Here is a 14,025-nt window from a genome sequence, read left to right as displayed (position 1 = left end):
GGGCATCCTGGGGAGAGCAGAAAATAGAGATTAGTCTGAGATAGAGGGGAGTGGGAGTCAGTCCTCAGGGGTTTGCAGAGATAAAGTCCCTGCTTGAACTGGGGGGTCTTAAGAAGAATAAAAATCTAACTTAAAAGTGAGCTCACAGAGCTGAGCCATCTCAAGAGTGCTGCCCTCTGCCCCCCACCATGGCACTGTCGACTGGGCTCTATTTCCTATAGAGAGTAATAAAACAATAATAGCCTATGCCTTCCCACATTCACCCAGGGCATATGCTGGTCTGTGCTGATGAATCACTTGGTAGCCACAGAGAACTGAACATTAATGATATGTTTGTTTGTTTTTCCTGGACCACTGTAGATCTAAAAGCTTCCCACAGTGGGGGTCTCGTTTTCTACTCCTATTACAATTTGTCGTTCTCCTTTCTTTCCTTTCTTTCTTTCTTTCTTTCTTTCTTGCTTGCTTTTGTGCTTTCATGCTTTCTTTTTTTTTTTTCTATTGAACAGCCAGATTCCAGAGGTTCTCCTTTTTTTTGAAATATCCAATTCTCTTCTTGTGTAGAAAAAACAATTGTCAACACATTTGTGCTTATGGGAATTTCCAGTTCCTTCTTTTCTTCCTTCCTCTTTCTGAGATATATATATATACATATATATATTTCTTTTATTTATTTTTAAAAAACTTTTGTAGAGATCCAGTCTCACTGTGTTGCCCAGGCTGGTATCAAACTCCTGAGCTGAAGCAATCCTCCTGCCTCGGCCTCCCAAAGTGCTGGGACTACAGGCATGAGCCAGCACCCCTGGCCCTTTCTATCTCTTTTTCTTTTTGACAAGGTTTTCATATGGGAATTTCCAGTTTGTCCCTCCACTCCCCTCTCCTCTCCTCCATTCCCCTCTACTCCCCGCCTCCCCTCCCCTTGTCCTCCTCCCACCCTCCCCACCAGCCAAGTCTTCCTTTCCTATTTAAAGATAAGGTCTCACTATGTTGCCCAAGCTGGAGAGCAGTGGGCATTCACAGGTAAGATCATAGCACACTGCAGCCTCAAACTACTGGGCTGAAGCAATCTTCCCACCTCAGCCTGGAATTCCCAGTATCTTAAGTGATCTCTTTCATTTACTCTATTTGTCAACTAGTTTGTGTATTTTATGTTTTTATCAGGTAATAGAGGTGAGCATTCTGAAATTTATAATTATTCTTGGAATTGATTTATTGTCCATTTTTATACTACTGCCAATTCTCTTTGAAAGTAATATGATCTTGTTCTTAGTGCATGTGGTAGGGAGTAATTACCTGCTGACTGGGTGGCTATGAATAGATTTTGAATCTTGGGGAATATTCCATTTCCCTTGTGGAAACAAATCAGGGAGTTTAATCAACCCTGGATATTAAGGATGGAAATGAATACAGGCTTGAATTAAGTGTTGGAGTTTGAGAACTACCAGTGATGGAAAAATAGTCTTAAAATGTTGGTAGGTATGAGCTCATTTTTATTTGCTGCACTGTGATTGACACAGGTTTTCAATAAAGCCTCAGCAGCTCATTTCCAGAGTCTCATGGAAAACTGGCTTCATCAAGAAGGATCTTTCTAAGGAAGATCAAATAAAATAAGCACAATACATAGCACACTATCACTGAATTTCTAATCTTAAAAAGCCATTTCTAGATTTGAAAGTCATTTTTTTAAAAGAGGGACTAGGTGACCCTATGAGGTCAATTTTCTCATCACTATAGGTGTGTTGCTATCCTCCCATAGGTGTGTTGCTATCCTCCCAGTCTGGGAGGGATATTGGTTTCTGCATCAGGTCAGTGATCAGGCTAGATAAGCTTTAAATATTCCATATGTTCTAAGATTCTTTGATTCTATTAACAAGTAAATCAGAATGCCTTGAAATCAGCCCCTAGAGTGGTATTGATGGGATTCCAGAAATGATTTACTCTGTATCCCCAAAAAGCAGCAGTTTGTAGCTATGACTCAGCCTTAGTTTTTCTTTCATGTGTGTATGTGTGTGCGTGTGTGTGTGTGTGTGTGTCTGTGTGTGTGTGTTTTAGACAGGATCTCATTTTTTTGTCTAGGCTTCTTTTTCTTTCTTTCCTTTTCTATTTTTTTGGTAGAGACGGGGTCTTATTTTGTTGCCCTGTCTGGTTTCCAACTCCTGGCTTCAAGCAATCCTCCTGCCTCAGCCTCCCGAAGTGCTGGGATTACATGGCACCAGTCCTCAGTTTTCCTTACTTAGCAAATAGTAGCTTGTTTCATTATTAGGCACTAACTAGATTGAAGGCACTCAGCTTGTACGTAAGGGGTTCAACACTCACAAAAACCCCAGAAGGAGAAAATATTAGAGAAGTTAACTAAGAAACATAGCTAATGACTGTGGAATCACACCCCAGAACCCAAATCTCCTTTTGCATGTTTTAGTTCATTTATTTGACAAATATTTACTCAGTGTCCACTGTCTTTTATTTCAATGCCTAAGTCATTCTATCAAATAATCAGCTTCTCTGTGGATTTTTTTTTCTTCCTTTTTTTTTATGTGTACACTTTCCTTAGTGTATTTTATTTATTTATTTATTTATTTATTTATTTATTTATTTATTTATTTATTTATTTATTTATTTTGAGATGGGGTTTCATTCTGTCACCCAGGTTGGAATGCAGTGGTGCAATCTCAGCTCACTACAATGTCCGCTTCTCAGGCTCAAACGATCCTCCCATGTCAGCCTCCTGAGTAGCTGGGGCCACAGGTGTGCAACACCATGCTCAGCTAACTTTTTATTTTTATTTTTTATTTTCAGTAGAGACAAGGTTTTTACAATGTTGCCCAGGCTAGTCTGGAACCTCTGAGCTCAGAAGGTCCACCACCCTTGATCTCCCGAAGTGCTGGGATTACGGGGTGAGCCACTACACCCAGCTGGATATTTATTTTTGAGACAGAGTCTGGCTCTGTGTCTCAGGCTGAAGCGCAGTGGAGCCATCTCAGTTCATTGCAACCTCCACCTCTGAGGGCTTAAGCAATCCTCCCGCCTTAGCCTCCCAAGTAGTTGGGACTACAGGAGTGCACCACTATGCCTGGTCAGTTTTTACTTTTTAATTTTTAGTAGAGACAAAGTTTCACCATGGTGTTCAGGCTGGTCTCAGACTCCTGGGCTTAAGTGATCCTCCTTCCTCGACTTCCCAAGGTGCAGGGGTTACAGGCATGAGCCACTGCACCCAGTTGAAACTTGGTAAAGCTCTAGAAACTTTTAGTATGTATAAAAATAAAATTAGACTAACTTTGATTGAAGGGATAGGGACGTGGGAATAGCTCTATCAGCCCTAAGGAGGATCCCTGAAACCCCTAACAACACACAGTCAGCACTTATTGAGCACATACTATATGCTAGCTCATGTGCCAGTGCTTGACATGAATTATTTTCTTCATTGCTGCATCCTTAATTTTGGCACAGTGCTTTGTACACAGGAGGTACTAAATTATGTTGAATATTGAATTACATCCTTGACTCTTTCTAGGGTTCCATACTAGTTTTTTTAGGACTGCCTTAACAATGACACCAAGTCATTAGATTTCAGGACCACCCTAATCTAGTATGATCTCATTTTAACTAATTACATCTGCAAAGGCCCTATTTCCAAATAAAGTCATATTCTGAAGTTTGGGGTAGACATGTATTTTTGGGGAACATTATCCATCCCACTACAGTCTACCCTGTGGCTCCCCCAAAATTCTTGTCTACTCCTCATGCAAAATATATTAATCCCATCCCAATATTCTGTTTTTTTTTTTTTTTTTTTTTTAATGGGAGTCTTGCTCTGTTGTCCAGGCTGGAGTACAGTGGCACGATCTTGGTTCACTACAACCTCTGCCTCCCAGGTTCAAGCAATTCTCCTGCCTCAGCTTCCTGAGTAGCTGGGATTACAGGCCCATGCCACCATACCAGGCTAGTTTTTTATATTTTTTGGTAGGGACAGAGTTTCACCATGTTGGCCAGGCTGGTTTCAAACTCCTGACCTCAAGTGATCTGCCCCTCTTGACCTCCCACAGTGCTGGGATTATAGGCGTGAGCCACGGTGCCTGGCCCCATCCCAACATTCCTAAGGTTTAACCCATTCCAGCATTAGCTCTAAATCTAAATCTCATCTATTACAAATATAAACTCTAAAAGTTCCAAATCTCATCATTTAAATCAGGTATGGGTGAAATTCTAGGTGTGATATATTCTGGGGCAAAATTCCTCTCGCATTGTGGACCTTTGAAACTAGAAATCAAATGATCTGTTTCCAAAATACAGTGGTAGAGCAGACATTGGATGGACATTCCCCTTGCAAAAGGGAGAAAAGGAGGGTTGGGCACCATAGCTCATGCTTATAATCTTAGCCCTTTGGGAGGTTGAGGTGGGAGAATCCCTTGAGGCCAAGAGTTTGAGACCAGCCTGGGCAACATAGTGAGACCCCATCTCTACAAAAAAAATTTAAAAAACATTTTTGAAAGAGAGAGAAAATGGAAGGAAAACAGGGGGGTCATTAGTCTAAAGAAAGCTTGCAGAACAGCAGGGGAAGTTCCATTAGGTTTCAAGGCCTGAGAAAAATCCCTTGTGGTTCGATGCTCCTTCCTCTGGATCCAGGGCAATGGGCTCCATCCTAAGAGTCATTCTTTCTTTTTCTTGAAGGATAATCCATGTTTGCTGCCAAGAACATGCATCAGCCTATTTTCTGCCTGTGGAATTTCAGAGGTCTAAGACTTGTCCTTCATTTTTTCTCTGTCCTTTTCATTCCAGGCTGACAGTGTTTCTGCTGGTATAAAATTCTCAGAAACCATGTTGCTCTCCTGTGTAACTCACTACTTAGGAGTGAAAGGGATCCACACCATCACTCCTCCTTGCATTTTACTATAAGCAGCAAGGAGAAACCTGGCCAAATCTCCTACATTTTGCCTGGAAATCTCAGCTAAATATACAAGTTCATTGCTTATAAGTTCTACTTGCCTTCCAACAGCAGGACAAAATTCAGCCAAGTTACCTACCACTCTATACAAAAGTTTCTCTTTTGTTCAGTTTCTAACAACAGTTCCTCATTTCCATCTTAGACCTTGCCAGATTCACCTTTAACATTCATATTTCTATTTTGTTATGATAATACATGTATTCCCTATGACCATAGAAACTTTCTCTATAGTCTCCTCATTTCTGAAGCCTCACTAGAATTGCCCTTATTTGTAATTCTACCAACGGTCTCTTTGGGGCAATATAGGGTTTTTCTGTCACGTGTCTCAAAATTCTTACAGCCCCTTTGCATTACCATGTTCCAAAGGCACTTCCACATTTTTAAGTATTTATTACAGCAGCACCCCACTTTCTACTACCAAAATTTGTATTAGTTTCCTAGGCCTGCCATAACAAATGATCTTATGGAGAAATTTGTGATCTCATAATTCTGGAGGCTGGAAGTCCAAGATCAAGCTGTCAGCAGGGCCATGCTACCTACTGAAGGTCCTGGGGAAGAATCTTTTCTTGCCTCATTCTAGCTTTGGGTGGTTCCTGGCAATCCTTGGTGTCCTTTGGCTTGTACCTGCGTTACTCGTCTCTGCCTCCTTTCTTGTGCATGCTCTCTTCTCCTCCTCCTCTTCCTCCTCCTCCCCCTCCTCCTCCTCCTTCTTCTTCTTTTTCTTTAGACATAATCTTGCTCTGTCAACCAGGGCTGGAGTGTAGTGGCACGATCTCAGCTCACTGCAACCTATGCCTCCCAGGTTCAAGTGATTCCCCTTCTTCAGCTTCCCAAGTAACTGGGATTATAGGTATGTGACACTACACCCTGCTAATTTTTTTTATTTTTTTAATTTTTTAGTAGAGATGGGGTTTTGCCATGTTGTCCAGGCTGGTCTTGAAATCCCAACCACAGGTGATCCACCCACCTCCCAAAGTGCTGGGATTACAGGTGTGAGCCACCATGCCCAGCCTCCTCTTGTCTTCTTATAAGGACACCAGTCATTGGATTTAGGGCCTACCTGAATCTAGTATGACCTCATCATAACTAATTACATCTGTACAGGTCACATTCTGAGGTACTGAGTAGACCCGAATTTTAGGAAGACACCATTCAATCCACCACAGGTTCTAAGCAGCAGAGTTTGGAAATCAATGTGCTAAACATGGAACCTCCTGAAAGCATGCCTTCATTTTAGCTCCCCAACTTCTAGCCTAGGTTACAGAATGCAACCAATGTTTGCTGGAATTTGTACACCAATGTTGATAGCAGCATTATTTTTTTTATCCCTTCTTTCTCACTCTAATCTCATGACAAATTAGTAGCATTATTCATAATAGCCAAAAGGTGGAAACAATCCAAATGTCCATGGGCAGATGAAAAAACAAAATGTAGTATATACATACATGGAATATCATTTAACCTTCAAAAGAAAGGAAATTCTGACATTGTTGCAACATAGATGAACCTTGAAAACATTGTGCTAAGTGAAATAAGTCAGATACAAAAAACAAATATTGTATGATTACACTTATATGAGGTATCTAGAATAGTCAAATTCTTAGAGACAAAATTAGAATAGTGGTTACCAGGGGCTGGGGAAGGGATTACTGGGAAGTTAGTGTCTAATGGATACAGAGTTTCTGTATGGATAACAAAATTTCTGTAGATGAATAGTGGTGGTGGTTACACAACAGTGTGAATGGGTTTAATACTAGTGACTTGTATACTTAAAATGGTTAAAATAGTAATTTTTATGTTATATATATCTTACTACAATAAAATAAGTGTTTGCTGGAAGAATAACTGGGCTAATGTTCAGGGATTTCTCATCCCAGGTACCTAGCCTAGATGTCCTCAACTTTCAGTTTCTTCATAACCTCACAAAAATAACAACAGAATCCACTAATTGGTTATTTATTATATGCCAGGCACTGTGCTAAGCATTTTGCATGCATTATATTACTTAATAGGCATAACAACAACTTTGTAGTAGACATTGGCATCCAACAGCAGATATTGGCATCTCCATTTTACAGATGAGAAAACTGAGGCTCAGAGAGGATAACTAACAAGGTCACCAGTTCAAGACCAAGTTCTTTATCACTTTCAGTACTTCACAAGCTTCTCTCAAACCTGTTTGTCCCATGCTCTGAAGATCTAGATAAAAGATGGCCTCAAATTAGCCAAGACATATATATATAATCACACACACACACATACCTACGTACAATGCCTTCTAATATACCTGGAAGTACTTTACTTACATTCATTCCTTTAATCCCACAATAGGCCACAATAGAGTGGGGCACTATTATTTTCTTCATTTTACAGATGAGGAAATGAGCCACAAGGAAGTTAGCTAACCTAAGGTCACAAAACTGGGTATGATCCCAAGAAAGGAGATTTAGGAATCTTTTAACCAGCTACTCTTTGTGATTTATTTATTTATTTATTTTTGAGACAAGGTCTTGCTGTTGCCCAGGCTGGAGTGCACTGCAGCTTCAACCTCTTGGGCTCAAGTGATCCTCCCACCTCATCCTCCAGAGAAGCTGGGGCTACCAGGATGGGTCACCATGCCTGGCTATTTTTTTTTTTTTTTTTTTTTTTGTAGAGATGTGGTCTCACTATGTTGCCTAGGCTGGTCTTGAACTCCTGGCCTCAAGTGATCCTCCTGTCTCAGCTTTCCAAAATGTTGGGATTACAGTTGTGAGCCACTGTGCCTGGCCTTATGATTTCTTACAGGAAGACATTCTCTGTCTATTGCTCCCACAAAGGCATATAGGCCAACGCTTCTTCTCATCTCATTGGGACATTATTCCTGTTTCCATCCTTCTCATGGTTGAAATGTCTGTGGAATGAATGCATAAACAAGCAAAAGAGAAGCTCCCTGCCCCTTCCAGTTGAAGTTCTCAGTTCAGCCCAGAGGTACTTTGTAATCAGACAAAAGTACTTGGGGTTCTCCAAGCCGACATGCTTTTTCCAGTGCCTTCCTTTGATAATTACAGTTGTTGTGCTCTTAGTTGTGTGTATTCATGAATTATGAGACTTTTTATTGACAGCTCCTATAAGCACAGGCCTATACACAGTAGACAAGATAAATGAATAATTTTTCACAAGACCCCAGGGACCCTTCTTACTTCAGCCTCTCGAATTTTCCTGTATTATCTCAAGTCCTCCTGGGCCTGAAACCTTCTCACTCAGATTTTTCAGCTGGATCCGGCTCCCACCCCGCATCTTTGGGCGAGAAAAGCTCTCCTGCCGGCCTCCTCACTTTTGGCTTGAGGTCGGAACCCAGTTGGGTCTGGGAGACGTCGCTGGGCCTGCCCGCCTCAGCCTCCAGTAGCGGAGAATGGGAAGCTCAGAAAGTCCAAGAGGGCCTTTGAGTGTGTCTGCCGGCATCCGCCAGCAGCCATCGCCTGCATTTTATCCAGAAGCTAGTGTCAGGCTCTGCGAGGTATCCGTGTTGATAGTTATTGCACGCGCTCATCTTGGAGCTTCTGAATATTCATGAGGGAAGCAGAAAGACCAATGTTAAAGAGGAGAGAAACAGAAATGCATAAATATTAATAAAGGCAGGCCCACGTGCTCAGAGGAAGGCTATGAATGTTAACTAGGAGATGACGTCCAGCTCCCGCGCGTGCCAGTTGGGTGGGTGCCCGAGCGCGGGCGCGCCCCCGGAGCCCGGGCACGAGCGCGGGGAGGGGGTGGGGTGGAGGCGGGAGCGGAGCCGGGCGCAGCCGGAGCTGCGGGGGGAGCGCTCGCTGGCTAGCTGGCTCTCCGCTGCGCTGCGCTGCGCTCCGGCCGCTCCCGCGGCCCGTGGATGGGGGTGTCCGGCTGAGCCCCGGGATCCGCCTCCCTCCGCCAGGACCCGCACAGGTGCCGTCGCGGGGGTCGACTTTAGTTAGGACCCGACCCACTGCTGGGGGTGGGGTCTGGTGGGGGTGGTAAGGAGGCCCCGGGATTCTCTGACAGGACGGTCTGGGGTCGCCACAGCGCCCCTCACCCCGTCCCATCCTGGGACTGGAAAGGAACAACGGGAGGCCGTCGCCCTCCTGCCCAGCCCTTCAGGGAGCGCAGCTGGGACGCAGCGCCAGGCCCGGGAGATGTGGGATGATGGGCTCCTCCAGTGTCATCTCAGCATCGGCCCTCCAGCCAGGCCTGGGGTGTGTGTGTCTGCGTGTGTGTGCCCGCGTGTGTGCGCGCGTGTGAAGGCAGGCGGCGCGGTATGGGGGCTGGGGGAGGAAGGGAACGCCGCCCGATCGCGCTGGGGCAGTGGGTCGGTGCCTGGTCCCGGGACCGTTATCTGGTCCAGTCACCGTAAACGCCCCAACATCATCTTTGTCCCTAAGAACTTACCCCCGACCCCGCTCGTGCCCCTCCCCAGAGTGCTGAGCCTTCCCCAGTCCGCGCATTCCTGCAGTGTCAGAACCGCTGGCAGCGGCCGCAGACGCCGGGGGAGCGATTGTTTTACTACAGATGGGCGGGAGAAGGGACCGGGGCGGCGGCGCGGTGGCGGGGCGCACTGCCGTCGGGTGGGCCCCCGGCTCTGGAGCGCGGGGAGCAGTGTTTGACGGCGTCGAGGGGGTATCACAGCCCGCTCTTCTTCCCTTTTGCCTATCCCTTCCCTCCCCGCCGCTAGGCATCCCCGACTCCCACCCCTCTCCCGTGTCCGGGCTTGTTTGACCAGGAGGGCAGTGGAGTGTGTGTGCGGCCTGCGCGGGATGAGTCCGGCTTCCTCGGAGCGCCAGCCATTGTGCTGCCTGGAGGAGCCTTTCTTTACCCCACCGGACCGGGGCGGGGAGGGAGATCTGAGATGGAGGTGAATGGAGCAGCGGGAGGAGGGGGAGGGTAGCAAGCAGAACCGCGAAGGGGTTGCTGATCCATATGCAACGAAATACCCTTTCTGTCAAAATGTGCGCAAACATGCACACTGGCTGGGTTCTGCGGAGGAGCAGTGGGAAATCTGAAGGTGGATCAGTGCAGGATAGGTTTTAGGGACGGACATGGGGGACGACGAGGCACGGAATCAATTGGTCTATGGAGCAAGTGATGGGAAGAAGGAGATGGAATGGGGCTTGTGTGGAAGTGCCCAGGCCCAGCGGGGTTAGCGTGGCGAAATCTCCACCGCTCCGCTCCACTCGGGTCAGCTCAGCAAAGCAGGGACTGGGCGTTTGTACTGCAGCCCGGAGCTGCAGCCAGTGCATCATTATGCTGCAGGGAGACGTTTACGCGTTTCCTACTGGGTCTCTGTTAAGCCCCGTGAGTGTCTTTTCTTTTCCAAATTACACCATCTATTGGGAGTGAAAATAAATGGAATAGATTGTAGGACAATCCAACTATAGTCCTGCGCTCTGTTCTGTGGTAAAGAGAGAAAGAAAAGGCGACCCTCCCATGGTTCCTTCTTTCTGCCATTTTCATGTATGTATTTATTTATTTTTGATCTTGGAAGTCTAAAGGGAATAAACTATCACTTGTATTAATCCTTCTTTAAGGAAAGGAGGGCTCCCAGATGAGCTATGAATGAGGACGGGGCAAGCTTGCCAGGATGGAGGATAAGGTTGTTTCAGGCATTTTAACTGAAGGATGAAAGCACTCCGCGAAGAGGGGTGGGTGAAAGAAAGTGGGCTAAAGAAAGGAAGGCAGGGTCACCATCTAAGGACGTGCTGCCAGCCCCAATCCACAGAGCCCTCCTGGAGGGGATAGTGGGGCCAGTCAGAACGCCTGACTCTCATCTCCTGTGCCACAGCCTGGGGTCTTTCCACAAATGCTGGGTTCAGTTTGGGTGTTGAGTGACTTTAGTTTCCCAGCACTGGCTTTCACTTTAACTTCATCTCCAGATGGTCATTCATGCAGCACTTCTTGGCTCTTGGGTAATGAGTTGACAAAAAACAATCAGTCTATATTATGGACTGTTTCAAATGAGCATATGTCTGAACCCTAGAGCTGTGATATTCATTTTGTCTTTTATAATTTTCTAGATGAATCCGTTTTCTCTACAGTCTGCCTGGGCTGAGGCTAGGTGCTTTCAGCACACTCTTCCTGTTGCCAACACTCAAAACTCAGTCTTAGTCCTAGATTCTAGTTGGATTGGCCTCTTGTTGCTGGTTAATCTATAGACTGTGTCATTTCAAATCAGAAACCCCACTGGTGTCACCACCTGGTTCTCCCCTGTCATTCCCAGAGAAAAGTACAAATTTAAAGGCAGTGTAAATACCTGCAACACTATCTGATTAGCTTTCATGTCTCTGTAAAATGAGACCCATGATCCAGGAACCTTTGAACAAATGAATTGAAAAAAAAAAAGCCTTAGTAAAAAAGGTGCTAAAATTCTTTCAGCATAGTTCTCTTGTTTGATAAGCATATTGAAGCATTGCACAGAGAATATCATGGCAGGGATAATTTTGCTTTTACCTGAAGCACTCCCACATCACATTTCTTTTTTTCTTTTTCTTTTCTTTTTTTTTTTTTGAGATGGAGTTTCGCTCTTGTTGCCCAGGCTGGAGTGCAATGGCGTGATCTTGGCTCACTGCAACCTCCACCTCTTGGGCTCAAGCTGTTCTCCTGCCTCAGCCTCCCAAGTAGCTGGGATTACAGGCACCTGCCACCACGCCTGGCTAATTTTTTTTTTTTTTTTTGTATTTTTAGTAGAGATGGGGTTTCACCGTGTTGGCCAGGCTGGTCTTGAACTCCTGACCTCAGGTGATCCATGCACCTCGGCCCCCCAAAGTGCTGGGATTACAGGCATGAGTCACCGTGCCCAGCCCCCACATCACATTTCTATGTAAGTAAGCTATCCTGGTTTTCCTAGAATTATTTTTTACCTTTTTTTTTTTTTTTTTTTAAGATAGGGTCTCACTTTGTCACCCAGGCTGGCATACAGTGGTGTGATCATAGCTCACTATAGCCTCAAACTCATGGTCTCAACCAATCCTCCTGCCTCAACCTCTCCAGTTGTTGGGATTACAGGTGTGAGCCACCGTGCCCAGCTTTGTTTTTCCTGGAATGACTGGTATTTATTGGATGCTTTCTATATTCCACACATTGTAGTTAACACTTCAAAGATGATCTCATTTAGTCCAAAAAGTAATCTTCAAGGGAAGCACTGTTTTAAACTCCATTTTGTAGATGATGAAATTGAGGCACAGTGAGGCTGATAACTTGCCCAAAGTCTCCCAGTGAGGAGTGATAGGACCAGGACAGGAACCCGAAGCCTATGCTCTTAGCCATCACAGAGTACTGCCTTAATCAACACAAATTCCTGGGCTGTAAAACCTTTTTTACTCTCTACCACATTCTGCCATCTTTTCTAATCTCACTTTTTTGTTGCTCAGGGATTCTTAATCTTTTTTGCACTATGAACTCCTTTGGTGGTATGGAGAAGTCTATGGGCTCCTTCTCGAAATAATGTTTTTAAATGCATAAAATAAAGTACTTAGTCTTGTAAAGGAAACCAATTTCACTGAAATATAGTTACCTTCAAAGAGCCCGCAGGGGTCTATGTACTGAAGATGAAGAACCCCTGATGGGCAATTACTTGTGTTTGCTTTAGAGCTATGTTGTCCATTGCGGTAGCCACAGGCCACATTTGGCTGTTGAGCACTTGAAATGTGGCTAGTCCAAAGCGAGATGTACTGTAAATGGAAAATATACACTGGATTCCAAAGGACTTAGTATAAAAAAGAATAAAAACCACCTCATTAGTTTTTTTGTGGATTACATTTTGAAATGGTAACACTTTGGATATATTGGATTAAATAAACATATTTCAATCAATATGATTAAATTATTGATTTATTAAAATTAACTCCTAAATATGTTAACTCTGTACCAACACCTTCCTTATAACAAATGAGGAAATCAGGACCAATGATGCTTGTCACTCAGCAAGCCACTGGCAGATCTGTTGGCTCTTGAGCCTGCCTTCTTTCCAAGATATGGTACTACTTGTATTTATTTTTGTATTCAAAGGTCCTATCATGTTGCCTTTGCCAACAGTAAATGCTCCGAATATGTTTTAAAGCAGTGGTAATCAACTTAATCCCAGCAAAATCCTGGTGCAAACTGGTAGTGTCCTTGCCTGGCATGTCCTTTGCTTTGCTTATTTAGAGTTTTAGTTTTGTAGGTAGAGATGGAGAATGGGCACTCCTAGGGCAAAATCCATGAATTTTGCTGTCTGTCTGGTTCTCCTCAGGAAGCGCCTCCAATTTGAGCACCTAACTATATCAATAACCCGATAGACCGAACAGAAAAGCTCTGTTGAGCATGTAGGGAAGGGTATGATAGTCAGCAATGCTTGTGCTGCCTGAAATTGAAAACGGAAAACTGTATGTGGGAGATAGATAATTTTTTCAATGAGCACACATTGACTGAATGCCTAGCCACAGGGTAGGCAGTGTATATTTGGAGCCAGGGAAGATATCCAGAGGATTTCTGTGTCCTCGAGGAATTTAAGTTAAAATTGAATGGGGCCCAGATGTACACACAGATGGATAAATCACAGTTGGAAGCGGTGTATGAAGAGGGCCCGATGAGGGGTAGAGGTCCCGGTGGGAAGTGAAGGAAGGTCTGTGTGTGCAGTGTTTCAGGGTGCAGTGCTCAAGATGGTTATGGAGTATGGCTTTGGAGCACATGGGTAGTTGGGTCTGTTTCTTACAGGATACAGCATAATAGATCATTTAGTCTATTCCTCTGCTCCTAGGCATATGATCTATGTGTGGGAAAACCTCGGGTGCTTGTCTGGGCATGGTGGCTCATGCCTGTAATGCCAGCACTTTGGGAGGCTGAGGCTGGTGGATCACCTGAGGTCAGGGGTTCGAGACCAGCCTGGCCAACATGGTGAAACCCCATCTCTACTAATAATACAAAAATTAGCTCAGTGTGGTGGCACACGCCTGTGATCCCAGCTACTTGGGAGGCTGAGGCACGGGAATTGGTTGAACCCAGAGGTGTAGGTTGCAGTGAGCTGAGATCACACCACTGCATTCCAGCCTGGGCGACAGAGTGAAGCTATGTCTCAAAAACAAAACAAAACAAAACAAAACAAA

At 44.7% G+C, this 14,025-nt stretch overlaps 2 protein-coding genes across 2 annotated transcripts in view; one reads left to right on the top strand and one right to left on the bottom strand.

The window, feature by feature from the left end:
- Positions 1–8,174: 8,174 nt before the first annotated feature.
- On the bottom strand, positions 8,175–9,624 carry LOC111540295 (putative uncharacterized protein MGC39545). Its single transcript, XM_023208565.1, is given in 2 exon segments — positions 8,175–8,478; positions 9,338–9,624. Coding segments are annotated over 2 exon segments (591 nt in total).
- FEZ1 (fasciculation and elongation protein zeta 1) overlaps positions 8,669–14,025 on the top strand; it is a 51,483-nt gene continuing 46,126 nt past the window's right edge. The window contains exon 1 of the mRNA XM_023208564.1: positions 8,669–8,857. The gene's annotated coding sequence lies outside the window, so the exon portion shown is untranslated. The remainder of the gene's footprint in view (positions 8,858–14,025) is intronic.

The sequence above is a fragment of the Piliocolobus tephrosceles genome, chromosome 13 (assembly GCF_002776525.5).
Source record: "Piliocolobus tephrosceles isolate RC106 chromosome 13, ASM277652v3, whole genome shotgun sequence".
Classification (NCBI taxonomy): Eukaryota; Metazoa; Chordata; class Mammalia; order Primates; family Cercopithecidae; genus Piliocolobus; species Piliocolobus tephrosceles.
Note: the sequence above shows the minus strand (reverse complement) of the source record. Positions and strands in the feature narration are given on the sequence as shown.